Below are 20659 nucleotides of genomic sequence, written 5' to 3'. Positions count from 1 at the left end.
CATGGCACCAGTTGTTGTGTAAAGAGTTACGTATTCCCAGTGCTTTAATAGAAATGTAGAAAAGGTATTGTTACAAAAATCATATGTTTTACTGGGAACATATCTGGTGCATTCTTAAACAAAAGTAATAATCTTTTAATATTTTCTGGCGGTACGGTACCATGTCGCATTAGTAGCATATTGTGAATAGTCAAAGCAAATGAATGGATACAATGAGTTTTACAGCTCGCCTTCCAGAAGTGAAAGCAATGCATGCACCAAGGAGTTGTGGGTAGCAAGAAAATGGGATTGTCCTGCTGATTGGATGAAGACAAGCAATGAGTAATTCAAGAGCTCACAGTCAAACAAACTGCTTGTGGCGCTACTACTTGTACCCAATTACCAATTCAGAGAGAAAATAAAAAGCAGTTTCTGTAGAGTCAGGGTGGGAAATCTCCAATTAGCACCAATTAGTGAAGCTGCTTCCTACAGCGGAATTCTGGGGACATAAGAAAAAAAAGTAATCTCCCAGAATGCCTGGTTGGAGCATTTATTTACCAGGTGATGGGACTCCTGAAGAATAACTTGATGAGGATTTGCGCCTGTGGGACTTGAATACAGATACTACTTGGAACTTGCCTGCTCGATTTGACTGGTCAATCATAGGCTGTACTATTCTTCTTCTGGCATTAATAAACCTGCAACAGAATACAGAGAATAGAAGTCCTTTCATCAGCTTGCTTCTGTGTTTTGAGAACACCTCTGCTTTAAAACTGACTGGATTTTAAGGTGGTGTGGCAACATGTTTTGCTTCGCGTTGCTTTTTTAAGAGAGTATAATTTCACTTTAAAGGATCTTCCTCTAAGTGCTCAGAAATTGTAACCAGTAACACGCTTATTTTACTAGTCAGCCTAAAGCTGGATTTGCCAGAAGGCTTTGAACAAGTAAATGAGACCAAAAACTTGTGTTAAAAGACAAACGTTTCTTTAACTTCTTCGAGTGGCTCAGAACCTGGTTAAAGTTCACAGGCTGGGAGACTTTTTTTTTCCCCTTTCCATCCCAGGGATCCAGCTACCCTTGCAGCTGGCCATAAATGAGGACCAGGCTTTGCCACTCCGTGCTTTCACAAGGTATCGTTAGGTCAGCAAAGCCATCAATTAGGCTGTCTGAAGTTTTATCACCAGCGCAGCAGCAATAAGTGCCGGCCCAGAAAGACTTTTGCTCTTCTGCAACTCCCGCAGCCGGCGCCTGTACAGGCGGGGGTCATGTGGAGGTCAGTGCCAGCTGGGGACAGCCTCTGCGGCCAAGCGGGGACACCCCACACAAGGCCACTGCCCGCCCTACGCAGGTACATGTGGTTAATATTAGGCCCAAAATAACCTTCCCCCCCCCCATCAAACCGGGGCAGTTGACGAGGCTTTTGAGTGCTGGTGAAGGCAGTTAGTTGGCTGTGGAGCCTGGATTTAATTTTGCTGGTAATCCAAAAATAAGTGCTTGCATATTTCTTATTAGCTTAATGCGCAGCGATCCACATCGGCACAAGCGAAGCCAAATCAATGTCCCTAAAATAATTTTGAAACTTGCCTATTCACAGAGTTCCTTTCAAAACAGGGCAATTTTCTATCACTCAGGAGCCACGCTTGTTTTTGTCCCCCCTCTTTGTGTTTGAGAACACTTTGGAGCCTTCGCGCAGGTTTTGTGTGCTATTTCACAGCTCAGGCTTTCGGCTGGTGACCCTTAAGGAGTGCTAATGAAGTCGAATACTAGTGTTTAATCCTCTTCAGAAATACTAACATGCCCATCATCCAAAGCAGCCTCCAATAATTGCCATTGGGCCCGATCCAATGCCTAGCGAAGTCTTTCAGTCAGTTAACTGAAAACTAAGTTCATCTGCTCATTTAGTAAATTGCTAGCCTTTACATGGCATCAATTTTGCAAGGCCTTTTGTTGCGCTTCCCTCCCTCCCGCCCCCCGGTTAAATTCCTCCGCAGATAATAAAAGACAGTGGCACACCTTCGACTTCTTCTTCCGTAATCACAGTTGTGGAAATTTCACGAGACAGATGCATAAATGTTACAAGTAACACTAAAGGGCTCTTTTGCATCTTGCTGTTTACATCCAAAAGGCACTCTTTATTCTTTAGGAAAAGTACAATTCAGTTGTCAGAAATGTCATCCTGCCTCAGAATTAGTCATGACTTCAGGTATTAAAATAAAAACTCAGACACAGTCGATGTACTTGTTTATTCCCTTCTGACTGCGGCACAGCGAAGGCATCTCTTGCCCCAGCACTGTGATTTCAAGGCATGTTTGTGTCCTCAAAGACAAAGGTCCCGATAGCACTTCATTTGCTGAGCTACTTTCCAGTAACATTACCGCGCTGACCAAATGGAGCCTGACCTGAACCTCCTCCATCCAGCGCGCCTTTTATCAGCTAAAGTTAAGGCCAATACAGATTAACAGGGAAGCCTGATAAGGCTGTTTTCTCTTCTCCTATGAGCTTCTAATGGTGTATACAGATGGCAAGGTTTTAAAGAATGGAATGAACACTTATTTAGGCCTGTAAAAAATCACAGACAACAGAAACACCCCCCACACGCACACACTTTCCGTCTTACTAACCCCTTTTCTTCAATCAGGCCACTCTTCAGGGAAACCAAATTGCTTTTTCGTTTTTTATTTAAACCCCAACCACTTTTATTATTTACATCTGGTGGTCCCCTTATTTATGCCCCTCTCCACTTCCCTGCACACACACCCTGGCACACAGGGCTGCAAAGCATTATGGGCCTTGGCTCTCAGCGGGAGAACTCGACACTGTCTTCAAACAAATAATTAAGGGGAAGGTTAAAGGTTCACCCAGAGGTCATATCTTTGGATACTCCTCAGAAAGTTTACATTAGTAAGAAATGGGTGCCCTCTGAAGTGTTTTTTCAATGGGCTCGCACAACAAGGCAGAGCATTAAGAAAATTCTAAGTCCTGAAGGGTTTCAGGTGACAACTGCTTTCCCTCCGGGAGCACGCAGATTGGGATAGTCCGCTCCAGCCTTAAAAACATACAACAGCCACCACAGAGCAAGCCTTTGGGGACCTTTGAAAACCCAATCTTGTGCAGCCATTCACTTCCAAAAGATCTTGGCCTTATTTTATTCCACTTGTATGAATAATGCCAGCCTTTCGGTGTGAACTCCACATAGAGGCAATTCACTAGCTATTTTGGAAATGGGAGTTAAAGCCCTAGTAGTGAGTCCCCCAGTCTTTGTTTTCCTACAGAAAAAAATAGCGTTAAAAGTGATCACTTTTGTCCAGCAAATCTTGCAAAAAGTAGTGCTTGGGTTTGATTTCTGATTTCATTATTTATCCATTTTTTTTTTGCACATGTGCATAACTGTGGGCGCAAATGATGTCCTCTAGAGCAGCAACACTTTGTCTGAAGAGATGATACACTGTCATATACTTAGAAAGACAGAGGTGCACAGAGGCTTTAGTCATCCAGATCGTTTTGAAATTCTATTTCTACGGTTCCTCTGAAAAATCCTGTCCATAAACAGCATCAGTTATACCCGCCAATGGGTATGTCTGAAAAATTACACATTAAATTATTTATATTTGCAAAATTGCAGGTGCAAACTAGACATACATTTCAGGTGAAGCTAAAAATCAGGTCCTAGTTTCATTAACAGTAGCTACATCACGTAATGCATCAGCACAGTTGGTAGACAAGGGCACAGAATGCAGTGTCTGTGGATTATTATTTATTCTTTATACTGCCCCATAAATATGCACAGTGCATAACAGAGACGTAGAAACCATCGTCCCTGCCCTAGACTTTACACTTTTGAGGGCTTTTTTTGAATCCCTCAGGGAGCCATCTCCAGAGAGAAAGTAAAGCAAAACAGCCTTTTGCACATCACTTCAGTTCGTGGGTTGCAGAAACACTGTGATGTTATTTTGGCACAAATGTCTTCAAAAGGCATTAAAAGACAGGTGAAAAAAAAAGAACACCAATGCCACTATTTCCAGCATTATTTGGAACCCTATAAAAGAAGAATTCACAGCTCTGTTCCTGACACTAATTGCCTGCCTTGTTCATATCCTTCACCCAGAGGCCAAAGATTGAATGGCCTGAAAAGATGAGTAAAATCTATCCACAAGACATGGATTTCTTTGTTACTCTTCTGTTAATAGTAATTCCTATTATTTGGAAGATAGCAGCAATTAGAGGACCCAGTGAAGCTCAGTCTTCCTCTGCCCCATGCTGTACAAGCACACCATCCAAGAGAACTCAGGGTCTGAACAGTTTTCCAGGCAAAGCCTGGGGGAAAGGAGAGACGCTTTCTCCCTATTTGCAAAGGGGAACGGAGACAGAAGGAGATTAAGTGACAAGGACAAAGTCATACAAGAGATCTTTGGCAGAGCCACACACCCAACATAGATTTCCTCAGTCCTCTTTCAGCGCTCCTACAATCTGCTATCCATATGTTATCTTTCCTTTGTTCCGCCAGCATAGCAGTCAGACACACTGGCAGGGGACTGCAAAGAGAACTCACATTGCCACTGTTTGTGCCTTACCTGCTGTGTAGATAAGGAAGGGTCAGCAGCCTCTAGGGCTGTGAGGTGATACCTTCACCAACTCTATGTTCATGTGGTACTTGGTCCTCATTCCGGAATGATAAATGAGGTGTGTAATGTTGAGAAATACATGTCATTGACATAGGAAGTTTAATGAAAATCTCACTTCCAGCATTTTGCAAATGACAGATTACTCACCTATTCAAACAACAGCCATTTGAATCCAAAGAAGTTTTTTTGCATCTTATATTTTTCTTTAATTGCTACCTAAAGCAGCCACATATATTTCCTATAGCCAGAGTCTGTCTTTCTCACACAAGTAGTTCCAGTAACTTTTGTGGGACAATTTGTGAAAGCACAATGAACAAGATTTGGCTCAAAATGCACAACAACATGGACTTTCAAAAGAACACATTTCATTTTTATCTGCTTCCAGCAAAAACCAGTACAGCAGTAAAGGTTAATATGCAGTGTAGTCTGGTGCTTTGGTAGCCCGAGTCCTAATTGGTTCCTACCATTTCTAATTAGCATGACAATATAATCTAAATATATGCATTTAATTGCATCTCTTCAAATAGAGCTTTGGTTTTCTCTGTCCAAAATAAACATGTATTCTGAATCTTATAGGAAGTCCTGTAATTGATCTTCGTTATATATTTATCGTATTTTATCTCCAGTCATATCAAATGTGAGTTAAACTCATATTTACATAATACATTTTATGATTATAACAAATAATGTTCAGATAAAATCGCAAAGAGATATTTCTGCAAAGTGCAAAAGACAATAAACAGCAAATAGAGATCTCTTAGTCTGCTTGCTCAAGTCTGTCACTTTCAAAAATAATTTTTTTGTTGTTTTTTCCACTGTCCTTTTTATATGTACTGTACATGCATTTCAAAACACTGTGACCAATCCGTAGCTGAATCTGAGTAAGATCAGTTCTTGAATTGAACTGTTAGTGGCTGTACTGATTGGTAATCAGAATTAGAAATGTCTCCAGCTTTACTCTATGGCTATAACGGGAAATTCACTTTAAGTATGTACAGCCACAACATGTCTTGTTTCAAGAGGATGAATTGCATGAAAGGTTAGGAAACTACAATTCAGCTCCAACTTGGGGTCTAATCTGAATTTCTCAAGCAGAGAGTGGTATTTGACTCCAGTCACTTGTCTACATGTCTAAAGTCTTCTGTGAGATGAACTGGTGCAAAACTGAACCAGTCCCCTGCAGCAGAGTAGACTGCTCCTTCTGAGAGACTGAGGAATGACATGGAGCCACCACGTACAACTCAAAACTTTTCTGTATCAGTCTTCAATCTAGATTTCCACTTAAAACATCCATCCCAGAAAATGAAGGGTTAAAATGTTGCATTTATTTAACAAACTAGCCACTGCATAAATGGGTTCTCAATTCTTTATGTGAAAAACAGAGAAATAAACAAATTTGTGAGACAAATTCACAATCGGTTCTCTAAAAGGTTTAATAACAAGGAAAGTTTTGCCTCAATTTAGATTTCAGCCCAAGAAGACACTTCTGCTCTTTTGCTTAAAAAGAGCAGATATACTGAATGAACATTGTCACAGGCTTGGTCATAGAAATAATAAAAATAAAAGTAACAACAATAACAACAATAATGTAGGGTTAATATAGTTTATTTTCTGTTATCTGAATATAAAGCCTAATTTTCAAAACATTTAGATACCCAGAGGAACAGTCTAGCAAGATTTTTCAAAAACCTGCCAAACCTATATGAAAAGCTTGGCTCTTATTAAACCTAGGTAAATAGGAGTTGAGCTTGATGAATAAATGGGGTTTAAGCACCTGCTTCAATGTTTTGCTGAGTAAGAGCTTAAGAATGCATTCTAAAAAATAATCCAAATGTTTTCACCTTGGATGGGAAAAGAAATCTTTGACTAAATGATATTTCAGTGTTTGGACTACAAACACGTCAGTGTTTAGCTCAAGAGTATATACTACACTGATCCCTTGTTGCCCAAGAATGCCCTAATTTGGAAGGGAAAATAACCAATGAAATATTATATCTAAGTCACAAAAAATGTTTTCATAAGTAACCTAGAAAATTACTTCTTTCCCAGGCTGAAAGAATAATTTCATAAGTCTCCAGCAGATCAAAGCAATCTGAAAGAATGCATTTGAACAGACTAATCTGCAGAAACACGTTTATCAATATACACCCCCCAACCTTTACAGCAGTCTTTGTCTATCACCCAAACTTTTATGTGAGTAAGTAAAATCTAGTTATCTTAGTTTATTTAACTTCTCCCTCCAATATGTATTCTAAACTGACAGAATTAGGTGTCTTTCTGTATGTGTGTGTACAAAAATAGTTGAAAAAGCCCTTGTTTATGCTTTACTGAATCTATGACGCACCTGGTTACCAACTCTTACTTGCAGCATTCCTTGCAGGAAATTAAAAAAGCTAAGTTAGTCACCTGGAAATGAGCCATCTAAACAAGACTTCCCTAAGTCATGAATATTGCGAAATGGAGTCACTTACATGATTGGTTTTGAGAGGAAGAGAGAGGGACGGGCAGGTTCATTCGCTGACAAAACTTCAAGTAGTTTTGGACAGCCTTGTTAGAGAAGGGGGTTATGGACTGTTTAAACTGATTTTCTTAAGCTAATTTAGCCATCTCACAGCTGTCAAAGGTGTGATTCAGAGGACCTAAGTCAGCATCCACGTTTGGTGTAGAGAAGGCTCCAGAAGATGACAAAGAACAACTAAGCTTGGGTGTCTGAGGCAGCCTGAGGCAGGCGCTAACCATTCCAAAGACCTTTGCCGCATCTTGTATGTTTATGTTCCAACATAACTTGGAACGTTCCTTAAAATACGTTATGCCACTTGGAGCTGCCAATTGTTGGAAATCATGAATTTGCCCGTCCTGTAACTGTGAGACTGTCCTAAAAAATCAGAAATTTAAACAGCGCTCTTCTCGGTGTTTACTTTGCGAGTTTTTCAGTCATTGCACCACATTTTTAAACTGCTCTTCTCAGCCACAAAATCTAGAAACTTACTTGAAAAGATTCTCACGTAACCGTTGTCTCCTGGAGGTGGGACCTCAAGTTAACATGAAATAACTTGAGCCTTGTGATAAAATCATGAGAATTGGCAAGACGGGCATCTATTCACCTCAGAGAAAATCTGTCTTGTTGAACATGTAACTCTCGGTTACCAGGTTACCTCTTGGGAGCACAGGGAGATGATTTGGCTCTGCCAAGGAAGGACCTGGTGCCTGTCACCGGGAGCACCTGCACTGCAGCACAGACCCTGTGGAGCCACCCTGCCTTTGCTCCTGGGGCAGGGGCTTGTGCACAGGACCCTTTCCCTACAATGAAGAAACGTCCAGGCGTCAGACATCCAGGAGGCCTCTGTCGCAGTCGGGGCTCCCTGGTGCTCCCCACGAACCAGGAGGCCCCATGGCCACCTGGCTCCCTCGCCGGCCTGCGCCCCACTGCTGCCTTCGGCCTCGTGGCCGGCCCAGGGCCCGGCACCGAGGCCAAAGGCAGCCTGCGCTTGGGTTTGGTACCCAGTAATGCTGGCAACAGCAGAGCTGCCACTCCCTGCTGCAAAACTGGGCTTGCCCCCAGTTCCAGCCTCCGGCGGCCCCAGGTGAGGCCTCCTGCTGTGCAGCTGGGCGCCATGAGATGGGGCAAGAGCGCCGCCGCCGGGCCGGGCCCGGGGCACGAGGGCCGCCGCCCCGGGGGCACGGCTGCCTCCTCTGCGCCAGGGAGCCAGGTAGGGCTATGGCCGTGCTCTGGTTTTGCTTAGTGCAAAGGCGGGTTCGCGCTGCAGCAGGCAGCCCTGAGAGCCCGCGATGAGCAGGAGCGGGCGGGAGGCACGTGTGCCTGTTGGCGTGAAGGCGGCGAGGAGCTCCTGCTGCGCGGCCCCGCCGCCGGGCAGGCACAAAGGTCCTCACAAGCTCTGGGGAAACCTCAGGTTAGGTGGAAAGGTGTCATCCCCGATTCCCCCTGGGCTTCTGGCGGGTAACAGGGGCCTCGCAGCGCATGCGACCGCAGCTGAAGCCGCACAGCACGCACCAGCAGTGGTTGTTACTCTCTCATGAGTGCCATAAGATTATGCATATATGGTTATTTATCATGCACTGTAAAAACGATCTTTTAAAGATACTTGAAAGGAAGGGAGGAGACAAACAGACACACTTCCTTAGCTATTCATATCTTACAGATAAAATGCAAAGTCAATAGACATAAGCTGTAGTAAATAACCTCATCCTGTACTTGATTTATTGCAGCTGGGAATCAACAAGAAACTGAATTGCTCTGAAATTTTTACTACTGGTATTAAAATTCCAGGTTTGTATACATACGCTTTGTGGAGATGCTAACTACAATTTTAGCTAATTTGGCATGCACTTTCATTTGCTGGCACGTAGACATCCATGTTAAAGGTAGATAACAGATCTCCTATAAAATCTTAAGTAACTCATGCATTTAAAGATGTGTTAATTTATCATCTTAAACTCACAGGAAAAGATTTTCAAAACTAATGACGGTCTAGCCGTCTTGAAAACACAACCAGCTTATCTAGCTTCTTACATAGCAGTTGAGAGGCCTCATTTTAGGTAACTATTTTTTTAAAAATAGCGTTGTTTTAGAATAATACCACATCAAAGTATTTTACGCATCTTTTTAATAGTTTCATATTAAATTTTTTAGTCAATTCTAAATTGACTCAAAAGGGAGAGTAGTCAACAAATTTAACATCTGTTAAACTTCCCTGATCAAATTAGATTCAGGCATTAATTCTCCTTACTTTTCAGTGGAAACTACCTAAGTAACAACTTGCCAAAAATGTATAAAGGTGTTTAGCAATTATGTACTGGGTATGTTTGAAGAGATCAAGGTGCACTCACATGTCCTGTGCTATGGATATCTCTGATTAGCTTGTCATCTACGCTGAAGAAGATGTAGCCCAACTCTCCTATACTATGTAACAGGCCAGCTGTTAGCTGTCTGTCAAGCACCTAAAGTGGACAAGTAGTCCAGGAGCAAAAATGTCACTCCTTTGATCTGGCAAGGAGCAGCTGCTGATTTATAGAGTAGGACTTTGTTCTTCCGTTCTATTTTACTTTCTTTCCTAAGGCAGAACCACAAAATCCAGCAGAAAAAAAAAAGTGCCGTTCTCTGCAACATCAACAAGCTCTGACAACTGCAACAGGGTTTTTCTTGGCCCTAACAAAGCTCTCAGGCATCTCCTTTGACGCTCACCTTTTTTTTTTTCCTTCTTCTTTTTGCAATGCAGTAGTTATTGTTTAATTCAGCTTCTGTAAATGGAATGGACTGTGGCCAGCAAGCCTGGGGCATAAACACACCTGTATGAAAGAAGCCTTATTGTAGCAACCATCTACAACCAACCTGCACATGCACTACCAGTTCGTGAGTTCAGAAGGAATGTTCCATTTTCCCTGACAGTAAATTTTGCCTTAAGATAACATTTTTTTTGTACCCACTGTCCTGTCTTGTCCATGAAGCTTGTACACTTTTTCATTGTTATTAAAATCTGAAGGAAAAAGATATGTATTTTTCTACCTGTCAACCAGCGGACCTCAGGAAATTGGATCCGAAGTGCTCACTTTAAAAAAAACACAGCCAAAATATATTTATAGAAACACACTGCTGAAAGTTTGAGGACTACTGATCCTAAAGATGCCTGTTCTGTTTCAGAGTCAGCGATACAGTCACAGCTACCGCCAGCTTATACTGTTGCAGATTCTCCTCAAAAAAAACCATTTTTGCAAAACAAGTACTCAGTCAGAAATAACATTTGATGCAACTAACCAGACCGTGGCACTGCCAGCACAGAGTCAATGCCCCATTCAGTTCTTTTAGACTTGGAAGGTGCTGAGCAGATTCTGAGGTGATTGTTCACTACATGGGCTGTTAAACTCCTGCTTCACCCAGTGGAATAGCAAGGAAGTTTTCCTTTATTTCCTGATCTGTTTTCAAGTTTATTGGCTAAAAAAAGGCCACAAGAAAAGGCTGCAGTATAACGCTGCTGAGCAGGAGAGGAGTGTCTTGTGCGTTTACAGATGGGGAAGGGAACCACACAAGAAGCTGTGTATTTGACCCTGGTATGTGTCTACACACATGCTGTGTTCACACTTCTTTATACTGTAACTTTAAAAACAGAAAAAAAGGACTACAAAAACAAAGATGGGAAGAGGTGAGGGTGGTGGGGCTGACATCATGACTACAAGATCTTTTGCATATATGTTAGCTTGTGGAAATAAATAAGAACCATTACAGCCAGGGCCCTAAGGGAGGCAGGAAAATGATGATGTACAGGATAGTATAAAATGATATATTAAAAACTGTGCTGTCAGTGGAACAATAGAATATTAAGCAAAAGTCCATAATAATTGGCAGATATTTAGCTGTAGACATCTTTCTCTGGCTGGTGGGTACTAAAGTATACGTGAGAGGAAAGAGAACTAGTTAGGCAATTAGAAGTAATGGGCATAAATAATACACTATGTATAAATACATCCCCCCTCTCTCCCATGTCATAGCTCTTATCCAGATACACCTAATCACCTCTCAGTAAGTCATACCTACATGCTGGTATCCCTTGTGTTTTGCTCTTTGCACTGTCTGGTTACTGGAGATTCTGCTTATGTTAATCTTCTTTCTTTCTGTAGATGCAGAAACATGTTCATTTTTTCCCTTTAATTATTCCAATACCAGTGGCAAGACTTTATCAAACCAGAGGGTCTAATGGCTTAGTAGCTAAAGATGTATCAACACCACAGACATCATGAGACTGCAGCCTGCCGTGTTATGGAATATGAGCTCCACAGTGACTGAAGGTACTAGCAGCTTGTACAAGTGTGGTACAGCTATATTATTTAAGTGTGCTAAAACGAAGAAGTAATTATACAGATCTTCACAGTGTCATACCGGTGAATCTTTTACTCTGTCTCATCCCATTTTGTGGTCTCTGTATCCCACAGGAATCAGGGGAAAATGCTCTAAAAACATTTTTGAGAGTTTGTTAGTATATGAATGTTTCATGTATCCTTGTGTCTTAGTTACTGTAAGCCAAAGTGGTTTGGAATCATGGAATAGAAAAATTTAAAAACCTCCATGGAGCCGTTTCCTCAGCCTATCACTCCATATCACAGGCTCCTGTACTTTCTGACCAGTGCTTCATCTCCCCCAGGGCTCAGCTCCTGCTCCCCAGTCTATCTTGCTGGCTCACCAGAGATAATTGCAAAGTACAGCTGGCAAGTCAGCGATAAAGCTTGCTGATGCTCTGCAGGGGTCCTAGATGGCCAGATATGCTATGATTGAGGACATACATGTGAATGTTACACCGTTTATTTTCTCTCCAGTGTTTTCATTCTTCTGAAAAAGCTAAGGACTGAAACTGGGAAGATTTGTGCTTTCTGAAGCACTTGAAAGGTTGGGTTCCCCTGATTTCAGTACTCAGCTGGCTTATGGGTAGAACAGAGCATTGAAGGAGCCTGTGCTCAAGTGCCCCACATTTCAGTTGTTGTTGGCTTCCTCAGCTAAAGAGGGGGCTATTAATGTATTTTTCTTTCTTCTGTTAAAGGATGAGTAGCTGGTGAAGTCTCTTTCAATGCAGTCACTACCACTTACATATCTCATGTGCAAATCAAATCATACCACAAAAAGAAGCTTGAAACTGAGCACATATTTCTTCAATGAAAACTGGCCAGTTCTGTAATGTGTTCCACTATCCTATATTTTGCATACAATTAAGATATCTGTTATGAAATGAAACCCAATCTATACAACCTATCTAATATTTATCTTTCTTTATGAGAGCAGTTTGGAAACTCTGTGTGTGATCTTACATAATTTTAATAACTGGTTGCTGATTGATTTCAATATTAACTCTGACTGTTCTGACTGGTAGGGTGTTGAGGCTTAATTTTCAGAATTTCACTGATTGTTCCTGCACTGCGTAGGGGTGAAGGCATCTAAGAATATGTGTATAAACCTGCATTTGAGCCCACAAAACTGCTAATTGCATGGCCGTATCCAACAATGGTGATCACTTCAGCCTGGTCTAGTAAAGAACTCAGGTGTGTAAGGAATATTTTCAAAATGACCAAGTCTTATTATCAAAATCATCACAGGCCCTGTAAAGCCAATCCTAATGTTCAGTAAAATTCTGAGTTAGAAGGCAGTACTAGCAAAGGGATGTTGACACTAGTGCCTAAATTGTAGGTGATCTGCTCCCAAGGAAATTCCTGTCTCTGGTTAGATGTTCCAGGAATCACCAGAAGGTGGACTTAGATACCTAACTACATTTTGCTGTACACAAAAAAAAAAAAAAAGAGCCCTCACTTAACACTGAAAGTGCCTAAATTCTTTAGGCATGTAGATTTCTACTTTTTAACGCCCCGTCCCATCATCATTTTTGCTGCTGTGTATATGCATATTCTAACAGTGAGTTACTTTCTGCCAGAACCACGGAACACACTTATGTCCAGTCAGGTTTCCTAAGAATCCTTTTAGTGAGAGAGACATCTTAGGACAAGTCTGTTCTTTCTTATAACAGCACAGATAAAGATCTCTTTCCCTTATAGCTGACACCATAATTATTTGACTATTTATCTGGAAAGGAGGAGATCAAGTTTTGTCTCCCTATCCTGCTTGATTTGGAACAAAGACTTGAGCATAGGTCCGTTGCATCCTAAAAGTATATCTGAAACACTCAGGTATTCAGTACAGTGAACAAAGCCCTTTCAGTTCTCATGCTGAAGATGTTCCCCCTGAAGTAATTATACAGTCATAATTAACCAGCACTTAACTCTCACACATCTGAAGTTGGAGGCCTAACCAAAAGGCTGTACAGTCAAGCCCTTGTTCTTATTTAATTTTGTTCTACTGACTAGTTGTTATATACACAACAGAACTGGCAGCCAGGAGAACAAGAAAGGCATGATAGTGAAGAAGAGTAAAGATGGAGCATTATGTTCAATAGCCCATTGATTGGGAAACTCAACTCACTTGGAACAGTTAAGACATTGATTTAAATCAAGACAAAGAGAAGATCTGCAAACATATATCCTATTTAACAAGTGAATTTTCTAGCCAATGAGCCATTGAGTGTAGCACTCCCTCTACCCCGTTTGCCTCTTTTGTGTAAAACTTGGTATGGCTGATGTATGACAAGAACTTCGGTTGGATTTATCCCCTGGGAAGATATACCGAGGCAAGGCTGATTTTGTGTTGAAAGTTGTGTGTCACTCTGGAACACATTACTGTCTATCTATCGCCATATACGTATTTGTGTTCCTACTCCTCTATCCTGGAGGTCCTTTCTATATGAAACAACCATGGGCAGGGCAATATCTCACTTTTCAGTACTGCCAGGGTTATGGTTCCAAGTTTCGCAATTATATCCCATTCCAAGCAGTTTTGTGCATGTTCACCAATGGAAACAAGTATACGTGGACCAAAAGATTGTAGGCATCTCAGGACTGGGCAGCAGCTAGGTGATGATGCTGGAGAATTCGGTGAAGGCTAAAGATAAAGATTAGCTTAAACTAAAGATTGCAGGATTTGTGCTTGACACTCATGTGCAACTCAAATGATATACATATCTAACAAATACATATATATTCATGAGGAAATATTTTGTGAAATATGCTACACAGATCTTTTATTGTGTCTTAGTTGGTTTATAAGCCAATATTATAATAATACTTTCATAAGAAGTTCAAGCCAAGTTTTACAACACTTTTAACCAACCTTTGAAAGAAACACAAAATTTAAGGTCAATAGAAACACTATGTAAAACAAAAAAAGCCCGTGAAAAGAGAAAAAAATGCTCCAAATTCACAGGCAGCATCTTCAAGCAGAGTAGTTCAGCATTGTGCTTGTGTGCATAAGAATGTAAAAAGAAATTTGATAAGAAATTAACTATAAATGGAATAAAACCTATTTTTTTCATTGTAATTCAGTGTCCTAATGGAAGAAAACATAGGAAGATAAATCAGTAGTTAGAAGAGGGAAAGTTATTCTTTGTTTTTCACTTTGAATTATTAAAATTATCAATGACATGTACATTCCTAGGAACATTACACATTTCTAGCTTGATAGTGAAAATGCTGTAATATTTAACTATTTTAGAAATCAAATATGCCTTTACACATGTAAACTCGTAAACTTGCATCCATGTAAAACAGAATAATAGGAGCAACAAATGCAGACACCCATTCAGATGAACTAGTAAAGGAGAGTTAGTTTCTATTTCCTTTTCTTGATTCTTCTGCAGTTGTTATATTCAGTCTTTCCAATATGCCTATATTATCATCCACAAAATTTTTAGCATCATCGTAATCATAAAAGATATATTTTATATCTTTATAAATCACATGAGGCTTAGCAGACCCTAGTAATGCCACATCTGCTTTAATCCTAGTAAATTCTAGACTAAGAGAGCATAGCCTGTGGTGTCTCACCTGAGATCGTGCAGACATTTCAGGATATACATGAGCTCTGTGAGTCAGTGAAATAAATACGAACAAATATAGTGGTCAATAACCAAAGAAAAATTTAGCACTCTAAATGAGTTTTGACAGAAGCCTGAGTTGAAAAAATGCAGCTGTATTTTATGTATGTCCCTTAACCACTGATCAGTTCTGCTGAGAAGAGTGGTCCAATTAGCTGCCTAATTTTTGATGCCTGATACATGTGTTCACAGTCAAAAAAAATCCTGTACCTAGAGGACCGGTCTTCCTTTGGTCCAAGAAATTAGGGTCTACAAAACAACAAATATGAAAACATCAAAATGTCATATTCCACATCCTAATTTGAAACAAAAATCTCAGAGTTCCAAGAACCCCATTGCTAGGACAAATTTGATGCAAAGATGTGCAGCTAAGATGGGTGCCTACACTTCATTTTCAGGTGTACTAAATCCAGGTAAAAAATTGGTAAGTGACATTTTTTGTGGGCATGTTTTTCATCTGGACTGAAAAAAAACATTTCATCCTTCTGCCAAATTTATTCCAAGTGCTGCCTAGATCATGCTCTGGTTTTCCAATATAGCACAGTTCTATAATAACTGCTTAAGCATGCCATACAGTATTAATCTTCCTCATGAACTCAGTCCCAAACCAGTTTCCATGGAGAGAAATTAAGAGGTATGTACAGGCAAAGGAGAAAATATATGACAGCCAATGATACAGAAAGGCTCTTTAGATGGCAGCTATGGTAGAGAGGAAGGATTTTTCAACTGAGATTGCAGAACTGAGGGGAGGGCAGCATTAGACAGACAGTAGAGAAGAGAATATCAAAAAAAGACATCTATGTTGAAGTTGGTTTTGACATTGTTTTAAAAAAGACAATTTTGAAATTGATCCAGAAAAGGATGGTGGAAGGCTGCTGAACTGCCTAAAGTAGGAGGAGATTTTGATGTGTGTGTAAGAAGGAAGCATCAGCATTTGGCACATTACTGGGGGGGGTTGAAAAACTGAGACTTAGAGTCCTGAGAGAAGGGGACTACAATAGTCAAGGTGAGAAGAGGTGAAAGCAGAAGCAAAAGAGACATACTGTTGAAGTGGAAATAGGAAGACAGGCAGACACTGGAGATGCGAGAGAAAGAGCAACACTAGGAAATGCATGTGGATTTGGGGCAGTGGGAATAAACGTCTGAGGAGTCCTAGAGGAGTATAGCGGAGTAAGACTTGTATTTAAGAATGTCTGAGAGTAATGTTGCTCTGGGTTTGCTGTCAGTTTTGTTCGCCAGGTTATAAACCCATCTATATAAAATGATACTATCTAAGACATGAACTTCTTTTAAACAATGCTCTGTTTATTGTAATACTTTGTTAGCTAAACAATCTCTGCAGTAGCTGCAGCTGTGGCATGTTCCATCTCATCAGTAATTTTAACTCTCTTATAGTCATTAGTGTGAAGCTTTTCACAGTATTTTAAAACAATAAATATGCTTTCCCCCTAGTTCTTGAGTGCCATTTTGTTTGAATGGACTATGCATCCTCAAACATCTAAATAATTTGCCCTGGGAATCATCACAGCATAGCTACACTTTGGAACAGATGATGTGAATGTGGTTCTGATAAGGCTCTGCAATGTTTATATAAAAAAAAAGAAGGTAGTTTTGAACAGTTTATGATTATCTATAATCAGTATCTTTCTCCATAATATAGTCCAAAGATCCAAGTCCTGAAATAGTATGCATCTGTGTGAGAGGGTGGCCATTACATCTCATGAGTTGTTTAATCCTCACTGTTGTTTGTTTTGTGCAGAGCACCGAGCAGTCTTTTACTTATGACTGCTTTAAACAGTGCCTGCCTGCCCTATGACTTTCCAAAAGACCCCAGGATGAGGTCAGCACGATAAAGAGCTTGATTTCTCTAAGCAACAGTCATTCAGACTGACAGTACCCATTCATTTACTGGAGACCAAACAAAAAATATAAAAAAAGAAAAAAACCTCAACTGTTGAACTTACTGATTCCTGAAAAGGCAGCTACACTATCATTAACACCAAGTGCACACAACCTGAGCTTGATGTTGGTCTACTTAAAATTACTATTTGCTATGAAGGGTTGGCAAAACAATTTATAAAATGATGGGGTAAAAGTAAAAGAAGCCCCATTAAAAGCTTTTTCTTCCCTTTAAATGCGAGTGAACAGAGTAGGACTCTCTGAGTTTGACCCACTTATTACCTTTGTACATTTGTCTTTCTTAACATCTATTAACTGATTAGATTTCCCTTAGAAGTAATTGTGCATAGTTAGATAATTGTATCGTTGTGGCTTTTTATTGGGGAAAGGTATTACATCCAAACACTTAAGATAGATAAAACCAGATGAATGTATATGTCTGTCCATCCATCTGTCCACTCAAGAAGCCTTTGGGTATTTTTAGAGAATTTAAAGCAGTGGTGCAGGTCATAAACAAAAGGGGCATTTTTAAGAAGGAAAATACACTTAATTAAATAGGTGTAAAAATATTTTTATCGTTAATGTCCACAATATCCACGATTCAGTGATGTTGTGTAATCGTTCCTATGAAATACTAGTTCTCAGAATGGTAATGAGTTGCTATTACAAAAGCAGGGACATATTATTAGTATCCCCACAGAGTTATCTTCTAAATTATTTATACTTGCAACAGTTTCATGTAATGGCAGTTTTAAACTCAAGCAAACAAAGCAAACCACACAATAAAGAGGGGGGAAGAGAATTGTACAGAAACCCCTTCTGAATGCTTGTAGTTAGAAAGGTGAGTCAAACAAACTAACCAGATTTTGTTTCCTACTCAGATCCTCATGAGGTTTGCCATAGACAGCATCAAAGCTTTTTTGGGATTGTGTCACCTTGACAAAGGGTTGAACGGCACTGTATCTGTTTTATCTCTCGCATCTAAAATGTAAAGGAATGCAACTTTGTGTTTGTCTGGTGCAAATTTGCTTATTGTCTTTGAAATTCCACAGCGAACCCTGCACAAAAAGCTTAGCTATCAGAAGGGTGCAAATAACACCAGAGCCTTGTGTTACTCTTACGTTCATCCCATAGGCCGTGGTGCTAGGCTTGTACAGGAGTTGGGCGGGCAACAGGGAGGATTGTTGGTTTTATACAAACTTAGCATTGTGAATTACTGATTCTGCTTTCCACACTTGTTTTACTAATACACAGTGTAATGATTAACACTTCAGGAGTCAACACTTTTCAGAAAAATTGATATGGGATGCCTTTTTTTTAAAAAAAAAAACAACTTAGTCTGCTCAGTGCGGAGAGGGTTTGGGTGAAATTGAAAATAGCTCAGTCTGAAGGCTCTAACAGTTTCCTTCTGGTCTTAAACTGTTTGCATTTAAGAACGTATAAAGATCATCCTGTTCGCTTTTCATTAACCAATCTATGAAGTTTTGTCTTAACCATCAAAACAAATTGCAGCTGAAATCACTCTTATTAACTCACTGAGCCGGTAAATTTGGTTACTTTAAAAACAAATTTCTACCCCACAAAAACAAAGAAAAAACATACAGCGTTTTTTTCCCCTGTAAAAGGAATATGTAGCTAAATATTCTCAGGTTTTTGTCAGTCACAATACAAACAGATTTTACAAGTATCCAGTTATTCTGAGTGCCTCTTTTTTCTGGGCATTTGGATTAAGGTACCCAAAATAAACACACAATGAAAATGGTGGCCTTCTTTTTAAACAAAATGACTCTTACATGTATTTACATGTATTAAGAACCTTATGTGCCTTATGCTGCTTCAGTTGCACACCAGCACTCTCACTGATTACCACGGAGTTATATTAGTTTAAAATTGGAGTAACTGAGCAGTGGATCAGGTCCTATAGTCAGACATATATGTTCCACTAGATAATGGCTACTTATATATTTCTGAATTTTAAAATGCTTTTCAATTCAACTATCATTGTTACTATGTGAAGGAAGTAAAGATGTAAATTGCAACCAAGCTTTCAGGGGTTTATTCCCTCGTGAAGCAGTAGTGTCAGGGGAGGGCAACTGTATAGTGCCCTCTACATAATAAATGACACTGTTGAATATTCTTAAAGTAATGTCTGTGTGGTTTTGGGGACAGAGCTATTATCTATTGGGCTTAACATTCCTAAATATTATTCCTTCACTTCTTCCACCCAGCTTCACAGAAAGTTTCAAGGAGGTTTAAAATAATTGGTACTCAGATCTATTCTGTCCTGATCACCCATAGAAACAGTGAGTACTCACAGGGCAAAAAACAGCTTTCAGGCAAATGCATGACTCCAGTGTCAATTGGAGTTATGTGCAGAGACTCAGAGGAGAAATAGTATATAGCTCTCCATTCCTGAACACGACAGTCATAATAAACCTTAACCTTGACATTCCCTGCTTTCCTCAACCACAGCTAAAAATGCTACACACATTTATACCATCTAAAGGACCAGATATTAAAAAGAAACCACAGATCTATACCAATAGATTATCAGGAACAGAAGTGTGAAGTGAATACTTGCTCTTTGTAGTATCATGATAGTTACAAAGAGGAAAGACCTAATACGTCATCATTGTCATCCCTCAGCAAGAGTAGAGGATAATCTACCAACGGAGGTCCCACCAGCTATGAAAATAACAGCTTGCAAACTGGGTAGTGCAAACATAAATGCAAAACTCTAGGAGAGAAACTCAGACTCATCTTGGTGAACCTGGAAAGAAAATGATAGGGGCTTATTTTACTCTTCTTTGGTGGCAATACAAAGGAGGGACAGACTATGGATTGAAGTAGGGGTTTGAGTTCGAGTGAATTGTGTCTGGTTTCTGAATCTGTCACATGTTCTCTTTATCATAGAATCATAGAATTGTTTTGGTTGGAAAGGACCTTTAAGATCATCAAGTCCAACCGTTAACCTAGCACTGCCAAGTCCACCTCAAAACCATGTCCCTAAGCACCACATCTACACGTCTTTTAAATACCTCCAGGGATGGTGACTCAACCACCTCCCTGGGAAGCCTGTTCCAATGCTTGATAACCCTTTCGGTGAAGAAATTTTTCCTAATAGCCAATCTAAACTTCCCCTGGCACAACTTGAGGCCGTTTCCTCTCGTCCTATCACTTGTTACTTGGGAAAGGAGACTGACACCCACCTTGCTACAACCTCCTTTCAGGTAGTTGTAGAGAGTGATAAGGTCTCCTCTCAGCCTCCTTTTCTCCAGACCAAACAACCTCAGTTCCCTCAGCCACTCCTCATAAGACTTGTGCTCTGGACAAACACCAGCTTCATTGCCCTTCTTTGGACTCGCTCCAGCACCTCAATGTCTTTCTTGTAGTGAGGGGCCCAAAAGTGAAGACAGTATTCAAGGTGCAGCCCCACCAGTGCTGAGTACAGGGAGATGATCACTTCCCCAGTCCTGCTGGCCACACTATTTCTGAAAAAAGCCAGGATGCTGTTGGCCTTCTTGGTCACCTGGGCACACTGCTGGCTCATATTCAGCTAGCTGTTGACCGACATTCCCAGGTCCTTTTCCACCAGGCTGCTTCCCCCAGCCTGTAGCGGTGCATGGGGTTGTTGTCACCCAAGTGCAGGACCTGGCACTGAGCCTTGTTGAACCTCAT

At 40.4% G+C, this 20659-nt stretch overlaps 1 protein-coding gene across 2 annotated transcripts in view; it reads right to left on the bottom strand.

The window, feature by feature from the left end:
- Positions 1-20659, bottom strand: part of MEIS2 (Meis homeobox 2) — a 185127-nt gene that overhangs the window by 5884 nt on the left and 158584 nt on the right. For both annotated transcript variants that reach the window (XM_068398345.1, XM_068398346.1), the window contains one exon: positions 619-677. In XM_068398345.1, coding sequence (XP_068254446.1) covers positions 619-677 — 59 coding nt within the window. The remainder of the gene's footprint in view (positions 1-618; positions 678-20659) is intronic.

Source organism: Nyctibius grandis, chromosome 4, assembly GCF_013368605.1.
Source record: "Nyctibius grandis isolate bNycGra1 chromosome 4, bNycGra1.pri, whole genome shotgun sequence".
In the NCBI taxonomy this organism is placed as follows: domain Eukaryota; kingdom Metazoa; phylum Chordata; class Aves; order Nyctibiiformes; family Nyctibiidae; genus Nyctibius; species Nyctibius grandis.
The sequence above is the reverse complement of the archived record's forward strand: the minus strand, read 5'-3'. Positions and strand labels throughout refer to the sequence as shown.